We start from the raw sequence: 14,136 nt of genomic DNA, 5'->3' as shown, positions 1-14,136 counted from the left end.
GAAAAATATTCGAATTGTACTTCCATTACAAATCGGACGAAAATATATATGGGAGCTATATCTAAATCTGTACCGATCTTCACGAAACTTAACACACATCATTCTAGGCTTAATTCAGTACGCTATGCCAAATTTCGTGCAAATCGAAAGCTTTATAGAGACTTTGTGGCATCATTTACATAGCATCGGTCGAAATCTAAATCTGAACCGATTTTCACAAAACTTAGTACGCATCGTTCAAGACTCAATTCAGTACGCTGTGCGAAAATTAATGCAAATCGAAAGTTATATAGCGAATTGTGGACCACCATTTACATAAAATCGGACGAAATATATATGGGAGCTATATCTAAATCTGAACTGATCTTCACGAAACTTAGCCTAATCTGTTTAATTGTGGAAAATCATGTCCCTTAAAAGAAATTTCCTTTACCATTTTGCACACAAAACCCAAAGAAATTTTAAATTTTCAATTTGGTTCAGATTTTTTTCCAATATAGAAAATATTTATCCTAAATTTATTACTTCGATTCACAATTATCATCATGATCATCGTTTGTGTTTACTTTTTCTTTAAATTAAATAAAAAATCTATTTCTGCTGTTTCTTCTCTTCGAAACTAATAAATATTCAAATATACATTTTTTGTTTGCCAAAGGTGTAACGAATACGATCGATGGTAAAGCACTTTTTTCTCATCTCGAAATTCATCTCACAAAAAACACACACTTTCTATTATCTTTCCATGATATTCGTATCTTCTCATAATTCTTAGTTGTTGTTGGATTTGTATACTTTGGAATATATTTTGGTTTGTATTCCAAATTGTTTTTTTTATTTATAACAATACAAAATAATCAGTAGTTTTGACGACATTTATAAAATTTAAAAAATAAAATAATTAAAAAAATAAATCATGGTAAAAATGGCATGGCTGGTATATATTGCAAAGCTTTAACTGTGGCACCATCCGGATTTTCCAGATCCTTAACTAAACCCCGTATACGAGAAACCACATCACTGCGTTGTATATCACGACGATCAAGCATGCGTTGAAAGAGTGTGTGCAGCTGGCGAGCAGAAGACATTTTTGAGAGTTCATTTAAATCCTGTAGCAAATTATCCGAATATCCTTCATATTTACTGAGATTTGACGACTTGGCATCACGTTTGAGGAGATCATAGACCAGCAGGAATTCAACATATGGCTTTGTGGGTGGTATACGTTTTTTGCCGGCCGTCGAAGTTGTAGACCAACGATCCATGGCTGTGTCCGAATCAATTGTGGCCCGACCATAATTATCATCATAGAGCCGTAGAAAATTATCCAGAGATTCAACATCATTATTGAAATCATCATGATTTGGTTCGGTAATAATGTCACGTATTAAGGAGAGTGGTAGATTTGCCAGACCATCTGGTTTCTCGGCCATTTCATAGAATATTTCATAGCCTTCAGGTTCATGTTTAAGTTTGAGGGGATTTTCTGGAGCATATAAGGCTGGCTTGTGGGCTGGTGTGGGAGGATTTGTGGGGGTTTCGGTGGTAGTTGGGGCAACTCCACCCCACCAGGATGGAGGATTCCACCAACCGGTAGTTGTTGAGCCCGGTTTATTGGTTGTAAATGGACGGCGAGTTGTTGTAGTTGTTGTTGAAGAACTATTCATCGCATCGTCTGCCATAAAAGGTGGCTCCACCGTTGTCGACGACAATGGTTCATATTGTAAATGATCAATGTAGTAGGCCAGAGCCTGCATCGATGCTGGTAAATAACTATCCAGTAGATTGGCGCCATAAACAAAGATCTCAAGCCTTGTCGTCACAAAGTATATCAATATAAGTTTCCACAACATTTTATGTTATTAATATTTTTTAAAACGTTGTTTTAAAATCCCCGATATTGGTTTAATGGCGTACGATTAATACGTCATACTAGTAGTAAATGTTTGCGGGTGTGTGTATGTGCGTGTGTTTTTTTTTTTCTTGCTCTAAAACGACAACACGCTCTGTCTCTCTGTGGGCCCGATATCTTTTTAAACACAACTCTTCTTCCCTTCAGAACTTGAACTTGACTAAAAAACAGATTTGGCTTAAAGCGTCGTCAACTCTACATCCCAAAAACTATAACTAAAAGCAGACAGCTCTGCCTGCTCTGTGGTGTTGTTGTGCGGTGGTATTCTGTTGTTGTATTTCGTGTTTTTGTTATTTTCCATAATCGACAATAACAAAAAAATTAAGCGACCTCTTCGTTCTTTCTTTCTTGGAATAAATCACAAAAAAGAAAAAAACGAAGAAGCAAAGAAGGAAAAATTTACGAAAAAGAAAGGTAAAACTGCATTCCATCTTGTTGGCTTCATCTGGTTCGGATGACGATGAGTGAGCCCTACAACAAGTGGGGGTATACATTGTAAAACATGACAACAATGCAATGAGTCAAAAAACATGACTAGTTAACTTTTGCTTTTTTAAGTAAAAGTTTTTGAGGTAATGACGATTGTGATGGTTTTGGGCAATGACGACGTCAAAATCTATTTCCCCTAAATACGGCGACGGCGGCGTTCTATTCTGAAGTAGTCCAATGCTTAATGAATATGCACAGCGTAGCGTTTGAAATTTGTCGTCATGCTATCCCTCGCGTCCGGAAGACGCAAGAAAGGTGAATACACTTTTATCGTTGTTTTATTTACTTTTTTCCTCCGTACCGTAACCAAAATAAAAAAAATAAAACGGTAAGCCCCAAAAACGTTAACGTTTAGGTGTTATTGGTCAGAAAGCATTTTGTGTGTATGGGTTTTGGCTTAGTGTGGCCATTTGACCACTAGTCAGATTTAAAAAAATATATCAGGTGTTGGATTTTGTTATTACCGTTTGTGTCTTGTTGTGTGACAAAACTAATCAAGGAATTATAGAGGGAGAAGTGACATATATGAATGAACCATGATAGATATACTAATCTAATAAAACACAGGCGAGCATTGATGGTTATGCACACATATTTAACACTGTGGTACAGGGTATTATGTCTCTGTACATACATATGTCTGTAACAGGCAAAAGGAAACGAGATACGACACATGGTTCCTTTTCAGAATATGCATAGAATCACTTTCGGAGCCGATTTAAAGTAAATACCATTCGATTTACACGAAATTTTACATAGCACACTAAATGAAGTCTAGAATGATGTGTGTTAGGTTTCGTGAAAATCGATTCAGATTTAGATATAACTCCCATATATATTTTTGCCGATTTAAAGTAAATGGTACTCCAAAGTCCCTAAATATCTTCGATATGCACGAAATTTGGTATAGCACACTAAATTAAGTCTAGAATGATGTGTGTTAGTTTCGTGAAAATCGGTTCAGATTTAGATATAGCTCCCATATATACTTTCGTCCGATTTAATAGAAATGGTGCACCAATGTTCTTATATATCTTTCGTTCAATTTCATGTTAATGTTCTTTCGAAAAGGCGACGTCTGTTAGGATACTATGTAGAATATACCCAAAGTGGTGAGGGGAAGTGGGTCCCCCTTCATTTCATATCGTTTATAACAACATATCGCTTACAGCGACAAATTTCGCCGTTCTCTTGGCCGTCGTTAAAACGAATTTCAACTGTATAATAAAATAAAATGCTTTTTGCGGAATTTTAGAGACCCATATTTCAGAAAAATTTACATCCACAAAAAAGAATATTTTAAAACGGGCCTTAAATTAGATTTTTTAGAAAAATCTCCGCAACAAAACCTACCGGTGATAAAAAATTTCAAAAAACGAGATGAGCCTCTAATTTTTAGTAAAGTCAATTTTAGTCCTAACAACGATTTTTTTTTTTAGAAAATAAACATGAGGGCCTAGTAAATATTTCAAATGTTATACTAAGTTTCTTATCAATTGGAGGCACAGAAAAAGTATTTGATAGGGTCAGAGAGATTATCGCAGACAGGTATATCGCATACCAATTTTCTATCAAAAAAAATGTCTAGTTTGTTTCATGCTTATTAAAAAGTATACATACAAGTACAATCGAAATCGCTTATATCGAAGGTAAAGAAACTGGCAAAATTGGTTCCTATAAACGAGCCGTTATGAACCCTATTAAATAAAGGGTATACTATTTGGAATTCGTCGTTTATAATCGATGTCGTTTTAAAAACGTAGCAAAATAGTTTTTAAGCAAAGTATAATTCCAACACCTAATATTAATTTGACGTCCAACGTGAAGACAGAAGTATCAAGAAAGTGGCTTTATTAGGGAGTTAAGCAATTGTTGTTGCTGTTCTGCTGAAAACCAAGAACCTGATTTAATTACAACAAAAAGAGAGACTTCATTGTGTTCTGGGCACAAGGGGGATTTTTTGTAATAAATTAGCTCATCAAAAGAGAATATTGAAATTGGAGATTTATTTCATGGAAATTGTCACCACAAACAGCAATGACACAGGTACAACACAACCATACAGCAAAATGTGACCAAAACAAAACAGAGAAATAAACAAAGTAAACAATAAATAAATAACAAAACAAAATAGAAAGACAAACTAGAATATGGCCCATATCACATTTAACTATGCCAGCCAATTGATTTCATATTTTCTGGTCCAAATATATCATCATATCGATGATTTTGAAATATCTATTTATATATATAGAAATAAATAAACAGAATAATATAGATCATCATAAATCCCCCAACAAAATAGTTAGTGGCACTCTGTGGAACACACACTCATACACAGACGGATAGAGCGACAGGTTCAAATATACAAGGTTGGTTTGTTTGATTCTGCCGATAAATATAGTGATGAATATTGTGGGTTGTTGCTTTTACACTTTGCTGTGAGACTGCCAGTCCCAAGTTATTGCTGGTGGACAACAAAAACAACAATATTTTGTTGTAAATTATTTTAGAGTGATTACGTTGCACTATGATGTTGATGGTGGATCAAATGTATGTCAGTGGGTTGATTTAGTGGCGATATGGTTGGGGACAAGTGTACGGTGAGGTGACAAATGTGTGATCACACACACTTATACTCAGGAATGGAAAACGTCACAATGAAAAACGGAAAATATAAATAAATATTTCCTCATTATAAATATTATTAAATACATACCAATCCGCCGTTTTTTCAAATTGCCCACAATATCAGCTTATTAATTTTCTTTTCACTTCCGTTTTTTCCAATTAGAAAATCACACAATTTCACTCACACACAAATTGGTTGATTGGTTGAAATAAAGAGTGTACACAACATGAATTTCTTTGCCTTTTCTTGATTGTTTTGTCTGTCTACACGCCCAGTCTAAGGTCAGTTTTATTCAATTTTCTTTTATTTAGAATTTCATTTCTTTTTCTCTTGATTGGGGATTTAAAAACTTAATATTTTTCACTAATTTTTATAATATTTTTAACAAGTAAATAAATGCAAAAGTGTTAAACAAATTCCCTCAAAGTTACAGTACAAGACGAAAAAAAACATAGACCGAACCGAATGCCAAAACGAATGATGACAAAACATATGTTGGCTATCGGAATCGAATTATCGATAACAAAACAATAATAATCACACAAGACATGAGGTGTATGGTCATACATTAAACTCAACAAGTAATAACGTCGTTCACCATGAAGTGGAAATCCAAAATCTACAAGATAGCGAATTGTGGATTTTTTTATATGGTAGGGAGATTTTTTCCCCAATAAGCACAAGAAATTTAATTTAAATTACTGGCAATTAGAATGCAATCTCGCCTACAATTTGAAAGACACTATTATGTAGGGCGGGCTACCTTAAATAGTTCGGAAGATTTCGGAAACCTATACAAAATATCAAATTGTGGTGGTACCCTTAATTAAAAAAAAAAAATAAATACATAAATAAAAAAATAAAAAATAATAATAATTTGTAAAAATTGTGGATATCAAAAATGTTTCCCCTTTTTCTTACCACCACTTTGTTCGAGGTTTGTATTGGCAATTATCCAGAAGAGATCTTCTGTTCTGGTCACCAGATATCAGAAATACGAAACATAGTTAAACAATTAAAATATATATATATATATATATATTTGTAAAGACTTCGATTTTTAAGGACCAAACTGAGTTTGTTTTTATTTATATATATTGATGGATATACTTGTAAGGATTTTAATTTTTAAAGCCAATTATATTCTAAAGTAACAAAGTAAATAAGGCCCAAACAAAGTGTGAACTTATAAAGAATATACTCTGAAAAAAGAACATATTTTTAAGGTCCAAAAAAGTGTGCAGTTTTTGAAGAAAATAAAAAAATCAACTACGTTTGCGTCGTCAAATCCTAAATCGTGTAATCAAAATTTGCATGCGAAAGAAGTTGCACTTGGGGAAGTGAATAAAGGTTTGATGGGTGGAAGTTTCCTTTGGTTCTAAAAATAAAATTTTTCGATAGAACGCACAAACTAGGTTTCCTGCTAGAAAAAAAGGCATCTGTTTTTTTTTTCAAGAACTGCAGGAAGCGTAGATTTTTAAAGAATGTTTCTTTTCAGAGACTAATGGAAGTGCATTTTTTAAAGAATGTTTTTTCAGGTTGAATTTTTACAATATTTCCAGGAACTACACTATGGGCCAAGAACCTATCTTTTTGGCAAAATGTGTATTTCAAATCTTTCAAGATTTTTAGCTATACACCAGTGAAATTTTATATCATTGTGGGTCACAGGAAATTGTACGATGTTGTATATGGGTCCACGTTTTCGTATACTCTCCGATATAACGATATTTTGAATATACACCTCATGGCGGAATGCAAAAAAGTTCGACCTTAACAACTTTTTTACTTGTTATTTTTTCATATCTCTATTTATCGACAGAAGGCCGTTCGACGTATAAAGTGATCTCTGTCTATTACAAGATCAATTCATATTCAAATAAATTAAAATAACTTTAAATCAATTTTTATTTTTTCTTTCTTTTCTAGCTACTCTCAACACGGCTACGTGATTTCGTCATTATTACGGCGTCAATTTTATTACGAATAGGCTTTAGAATTTAGCAATCCCAGCTGATTGAAAACAGCTGTTGGTCGTCGTTAGAGGGTTGTAGTTGGCAAATGAGTTAGTGTAGCGACGTAATGTATTAAAAACCAAAGGGCCAAAAGCGATTCCAACAACATCTCAATATACTACTCTTCTAAACATCATTCTATCAACCTTTGTGTACAAATTCCAATATTTTACAAATGTCCTGTGATCCTGATATACAATCCATCTATAATGAACATTTTCGAAATTTGGTGACAATCAATGAAGAAGAACGCACAGCAGCAGCAACGTCAAGTGCGTCTGGCAGTGCCACAGCGGACATAACAAAAGCTCATGCCGAGATCTATAACCCTTCAGTGCAATTTACCAACGATGACATTTGGATATTTGGTTATGGTTCGTTAATGTGGAAAATTGACTTTCCCTGCATCGATTGGCAGCGTGGCTATATTTGTGGCTATCAGCGGCGTTTCTACCAGCACAGTATTGATCATAGAGGGGTACATGTAAAGCCCGGTAGAGTTGTTACCTTGGTGCCAGCAACACCCAACGACCGTGTATATGGTGTGGCCTATCGGGTGGCAGCAAGTGAACGAGATTCGGTTATAAAACATTTAGATTTTCGTGAAAAGAATGGCTATGAACGTTGTACGGTAACATTCCATGTCTTTGATCCGGAAAACCGAAACAATGAAGAGAGCACAAAGAAGAAATCATTTGACATAGTTATTTATATTGCTACCCCCGAAAATGAGTCCTGGGCTGGTGATGGCCCTAATAGTCAAATTGAAAATATTGCTGAGCAAATTTTCACCTCCGCCGGACCAAGTGGTCGAAATCGCGAATATCTCTTCAATTTAGTCAAATCAATGCAACATTTATTTCCCGGGGTCGAAGATGAACATTTGTTGGAATTGGAAATGGCTGTGAGGCAGCGTATTGCCAAAGATGAGGAGCGATTGTTGGAAATGGCTTTGAAAAAAGAACTGAAAGATGTTCTTGGCGGCAAGGGAAAGGACTTGAAACTGAATGATGATGATGAATGCATGACGTGGCAAAAAAACAAAATAGATCATCTGATAAAGTTTTGCCATAAAACGGGTTGGCGTGAATATTTCCTAGCCAAAGAACTTTATGGTATACAAATATTAAGTTTATGGAACGATGATGATCGTAGAAAATCTTAGAGAAATAAGAAATATGTAATTAAATTAATGTAGAGCGAGAAATGATGTAATAAATGTGGCTTGAGATGACAAATAGGAAATGTTTGGCGTGGATTTTTTAAAGAAAATTGTTTCAAAGATAATTTAACGCGTAGATATTTTAAATAAATTTATTTCAAAGGACCCTCTAAGGTGTGGATATTTTAAAGAAATTTATTTCAAAGGACCCTCTAAGGTGTGGATATTTTAAAGAAATTTATTTCAAAGGGCCCTCTAAGGCGTGGATATTTTAAAGAAATTTATTTCAAATGGCCCACTAATGCGTGGGTATTTTAAATAATATTCTGACAAAGGCATGCGTAAAAAAGTGATGTTTACGATGTTTACAAAGAAATGTTCATCTGTGAGAAGTACATAGTTTAGTCCCATTAAAAGAAAAGACATGCTTCTACAGGGAAAATAACTTCTTTGGGGAAAATGATTTATTCCTCGCGACATTTGAAAGCACATCTTTATTTTTTCAAGGATTAAGGACCTTCTCTTAAAACTACAAATTTCTGTGATGAGACTTCTGTTCTTCTATGAGAATAATTATTTGTTGTCATTTACAATTAAGAAACCTGGGCGTATTTTTTAATAAAGGAAGAATATTTTCCCGAGAATAAAAAAGTTGGTTCTTCTTTGTGAGGAAGATATTTTTATACTATGTAAGAAGTAAACCTTCAGTCGTAAGAATGGATCCTTGTCGTGTGTGAGAAAATATTGTAGTTCACATGTAGTTATATAATGGGCAAGAGGTTTTGTTGTTTGACTGACAGCTTTCTGGCCTCCCCATTATTCCTATTTGTCATCTATCTGGAACGTCTGATGGGATGTCCATACATAGTTGGTGACGAATTTCAGAACTACAATATGAAAATAGGTTAGAAAAAAATGAAAACGCACTAAACAAGAAGTTCTGTCTGGATGTTTCTCGTCTGGTATGGGAAGAAATTACATTTTGTCGAAAGAATGGCTGATGGAAGAGAGATTTTGTTACCTGACTAACAGTATCGGATATGAAATATGAAAATGGGTTAGAAAAAAATGTCTGAATGTTGATTGAAACTTGACAATAAGTAGAGGATCTGAGTTTTATAGTTCGGCCCATTTTCCAAAAAAATAAAAAGGTTTCCTGGGTAGGGTATAAAATTATCTTTTCAATGCGCATTTACAGTTGGGAGATCCCGTAAAGATATTTTCGGAAGTATAAAATCCGTTATAGGTGTGATTTAGTTTTATAACCTTTTAGAGAAGTTGTTCAAACTGTTTAATTTTTTAATAAAGTCGAAGATCTTCTAATAATTTCTTTAGGCGATATTTATTTCTTCCTTTTTCTCTACCTCAAATATAACCATTAAATTCCTAACAAATGTGAACACATGTTCTGCAACATCATGTAGGCGTCAATTTCACACTGTCCATTGCCATATATGTGAGTACGTAGTATCTTACTCCAGTGCATTCGTTCTGCACATCCACATTCACATACATCTCTTAAAAAAGGATATTAAAATGTAATTTATAATCCGTCTAGAATAACTTTATGTGTGCAACTCTCAAACCAAACACTTCCCGAAAAAGACAAACACAAAAAGTCCAAAGTTTTTTTTTTTGTTGTATCACTGTCCTCAATGGAAATAATTTTGTCTCAGTTGGATGTCTTCTTCTTCGTCTAGGATTATTTTTTTCCTTTAGACTATTGCTTGTTCTATGGGCTATTGGTTATGTTAATGTTGTTGGCACAAATGGAACTGCCCATGTATATTCAATGAATGTTAAAAGAATTAATTGTACAAAAGTAATAAATACAATAACGTCCAGGTCGGATTGGGTCGGTATGACGACGTTTGCAGTAAAGATGATGACAACCACTACAAAATAGGAGAATACATAATATAACGCCTTGCGGCCAATTGGCGCTATTTTTCATTTGCCAATAAATGTTATTGCCGTTCGGCGATGTGAAGGCAACACTGCGAGAAAAATTGAGGGGGCATAAAGAGACTTTAAAATTTAAATTTTACATAAGAACAGTTATATACGTGCATTTTGTGAAGGATATTTTTTAAGAAAAAACAATGCTTGGAATTTTATAGAATATATGTCAAGGACCAAGGAGAAGTGATTTTTTAAAAAACACGTATTTCAAGCCTAGCAGAATCGTGGATTTTAAAAGATCATTTTTTCGATAAACCCTCTATGGCGTGGTTTTTTAAAGAGCATTTTTCGGAGGACCCAAAAAAGCGTGGATTTTTAAAGAAAAATTTTTCAGAGGACCCTCTAAGGCGAGGATTTTTAAAGATTATTTTTCGAAGGACCCACTAAGGCGTGGATTTAAAAATCCAAACTTAAAAGGTGTGGATTTTAAAAGGCTGGATGTTTAAAAAATATTTTTCGAAGGACCATAAGAGGTGTGGATTTTTAAAAAATATTTTTTTCAAGAACCATCAAAAGAGTGGATTTTTAAATAACCTTGGAAGCAAGGGGTTTCAAAGAATACTTTTTCGTTTTCTGATTATTTTTTATGCGTGTACTCTTCCCCCTCTTTATTTGCGTTGAGTATGCATAAATTTCAATCTTGGGAGTTTTTTGTTGTTCTTGTTGTTCTGTTAAGAGAAGCAGGGAGTTAGGTTACCCTGCTTCTCTTAACAGCTGACCATAATAGTTCACCATGCCGACTGGTAGTAGTGTGCGTTGCTATTGGGAAGTTTTGGGTTACATTTGAATTACGAAATCATCCAGCCGCTAAAAGGAAATTTTCCTAAAATCCGACAAACGCTCCAGCAGCCAGCCAACCAGGCAGGCAATGTGATGAAAGAGCTATAGCATATTAGGCGAATACCCGCTGTCTTTGCCATGGCAAAATCAATCGATTCGACATTATTATTAATTTTTCATAACTTCTGAGCGGGCTGACCATAGATAGCCGTCTGGCTATGGCTTGATCCTTGCGGCAACGTCATACACATCATTGATGTTGTTGTTGGTGGTGTGCCTGGTCAACTTATGATTGCCACAAAAGTGAGTGAGAAAGTGACTGGATATTTGGCGTTGAAAACCAATCTGCTCAAATTTGTAGCAAATTCATGTAAAACAATAACAGCGACAACAACAACAACAACAACGTGGTGTACATATACAAATGAAATTAGCATTAAATGATGATGATCATCAACCAAAAAAAAAGGAAGAAGACAAAATAAAATCTTTTGATACACCGCCAACTGCATTCAGGATGGAGTCAGACCTTCTTTTATTTTTTGTGGAATGGGTGAATTGGAGGGGAAAATGTCAATTTGTTTACCTAGTTTAAGGATTTTATTAAAAGGGTAGAGATGTGAAAAAGATTACTTTATTATCATGATTAAGTGCTGTGATTTTCAATACTTAAAGGGCAATTGTTCTAGTTTTCCTTCAGAAGACAAAATCTTTAAGGTTATTTTTTTCGAAAAAAAAGTTTGTAAGTACTAAAAGAATGGTGGATTTTTAGAAGAATATCTTTTCAAGGTCTATATAAGGCGTGGATTTTTTAAAAAAATAGGGTTTCAAGGTCTATATAAGGCGCGGATTTTTAAAAGAATAGTTTTTCAAGGTCTATCCAAGGCGTGGATTTTGAAAAGAATACTTTTTCAAGGGCTATATAAGGCGCGGATTTTTAAAAGAATATGTTTTCAAGGTCTATCCAAGTCGTGGATTTTTAAACGAATAGTTTTTCAAGGTCTATCCAAGGCGTGGATTTTGAAAAGAATACTTTTTCAAGGGCTATATAAGGCGTAGATTTTTAAAAGAATACTTTTTCAAGGGCTATATAAGGCGTAGATTTTTAAAAGAATACTTTTTCAAAGGCTATCCAAGGCGTGGCTTTTTAAAAGAATAGTTTTTCAAGGTCTATATAAGGCGTAGATTTTTAAAAGAAAAGTTTTTCAAGGTCTATATAAGGCGTAGATTTTTAAAAGAACAGTTTTTCAAGGTCTATATAAGGCGTAGATTTTTAAAAGAACAGTTTTTCAAGGTCTATATAAGGCGTAGATTTTTAAAAGAACAGTTTTTCAATGTCTATATAAGGCGTAGATTTTTAAAAGAACAGTTTTTCAATGTCTATATAAGGCGTAGATTTTTAAAAGAACAGTTTTTCAAGGTCTATATAAGGCGTAGATTTTTAAAAGAACAGTTTTTCAAGGTCTATATAAGGCGTAGATTTTTAAAAGAACAGTTTTTCAAGGTCTATATAAGGCGTAGATTTTTAAAAGAACAGTTTTTCAAGGTCTATATAAGGCGTAGATTTTTAAAAGAACAGTTTTTCAAGGTCTATATAAGGCGTAGATTTTTAAAAGAACAGTTTTTCAAGGTCTATATAAGGCGTAGATTTTTAAAAGAACAGTTTTTCAAGGTCTATATAAGGCGTAGATTTTTAAAAGAACAGTTTTTCAAGGTCTATATAAGGCGTAGATTTTTAAAAGAACAGTTTTTCAAGGTCTATATAAGGCGTAGATTTTTAAAAGAACAGTTTTTCAAGGTCTATATAAGGCGTATATTTTTAAAAGAACAGTTTTTCAAGGTCTATATAAGGCGTAGATTTTTAAAAGAACAGTTTTTCAAGGTCTATATAAGGCGTAGATTTTTAAAAGAACAGTTTTTCAAGGTCTATATAAGGCGTAGATTTTTAAAAGAATACTTTTTCAAGGTCTATATAAGGCGTAGATTTTTAAAAGAATACTTTTTCAAGGTCTATCCAAGGCGTGGATTTTTAAAAGAACAGTTTTTCAAGGTCTATATAAGGCGTAGATTTTTAAAAGAACAGTTTTTCAAGGTCTATATAAGGCGTAGATTTTTAAAAGAATAAAAAATATTTTTTCCTTTCTGTTTTATAAATCACGAAACGTATTTAGATCACTTCCGGATGTAATTCGTGATCATGAGCTAACCCATACACATTAATTTAAAAATAATAATTCTTATTCTAAACTCCAAACATTGATGACCCATTGATCCAATTTGTCTGCCGTAATGCTAACCGATTACTGATCGCACTTCAAATGCAATTCCGCTAGTCGGCATGTTAGTCACGCGCTAAGCTCTTTTTTGGTCAGACATCAAAGCCGATTGTGTGTGTGTCTGAGTTGTCCTCTCCCCCACCTTCTCGACACGTATTCGTGTGTACTTCCGTTAAATTGACGGTGTGTTTTGGAGACAAAGAGTGGGACATTAATTAATGTACTTCAATGCTGATGTTCTTCTGATGCATTCCCTAGCTAGGCGGCATGTCTAGTCAAAAGTGAAGATATTAACTTTTTATATAAATGTCTATGCGTGAGCAGTAGCTACATATGTATAAGACCAAGTGACAGACAACAATGTCGACACTTTTTTAATTTTTTTTTCCTATTTATGCCCAGCTAAGTTGTGGCACGAGATTTGTCTTCCATGTGCTTGGAATTTGATTAATTTGGAAAAATCAATTTCGTGGTCTCCCCATGGAGAAACCCTCAATAACAGACACCAGAACATAAAAACGACACTCGTAACCAAATAACATTTTTGTTAGGCCATGTTCATATGTAGTTGGTGTCTTTAAGGACTTCTTAACTTTGGCCTTTTGCCTTCCACTAACCATGGCCATTAGCATTTAAAGTCATCGTTGTTGTTGTTTTTGTTGGCTTATATAGCCTTTGAAAAAATATTCTTTTAAAAATCCACGCCTTATATAGCCTTTGAAAAAATATTCTTTTAAAAATCCACGCCTTATATAGCCTTTGAAAAAATATTCTTTTAAAAATCCACGCCTTATATAGCCTTTGAAAAAATATTCTTTTAAAAATCCACGCCTTATATAGCCTTTGAAAAAATATTCTTTTAAAAATCCACGCCTTATATAGCCTTTGAAAAAATATTCTTTTAAAAA

The 14,136-nt window shown here is 33.9% G+C and overlaps 2 protein-coding genes across 2 annotated transcripts; one reads left to right on the top strand and one right to left on the bottom strand.

Moving 5' to 3' along the window:
* Positions 1–914: 914 nt before the first annotated feature.
* LOC133321621 (uncharacterized) lies at positions 915–1,853 on the bottom strand. Its single transcript, XM_061530704.1, has one exon. It carries the CDS (start codon positions 1,851–1,853, stop codon positions 915–917), a length of 939 nt encoding a protein of 312 aa, XP_061386688.1.
* A 5,370-nt stretch (positions 1,854–7,223) lies between these two features.
* On the top strand, positions 7,224–8,213 carry LOC133321622 (putative glutathione-specific gamma-glutamylcyclotransferase 2). Its single transcript, XM_061530705.1, has one exon. The coding sequence runs from the start codon at positions 7,224–7,226 to the stop codon at positions 8,211–8,213; it is 990 nt and encodes a 329-aa protein (XP_061386689.1).
* The last annotated feature ends 5,923 nt before the right edge of the window (positions 8,214–14,136 follow it).

This window comes from Musca vetustissima, unplaced genomic scaffold (assembly GCF_032173495.1).
Source record: "Musca vetustissima isolate MV318-11 ecotype Yass unplaced genomic scaffold, APGP_CSIRO_Mvet_v1 utg18066, whole genome shotgun sequence".
Classification (NCBI taxonomy): Eukaryota; Metazoa; Arthropoda; class Insecta; order Diptera; family Muscidae; genus Musca; species Musca vetustissima.
Note: the sequence above shows the minus strand (reverse complement) of the source record. Positions and strands in the feature narration are given on the sequence as shown.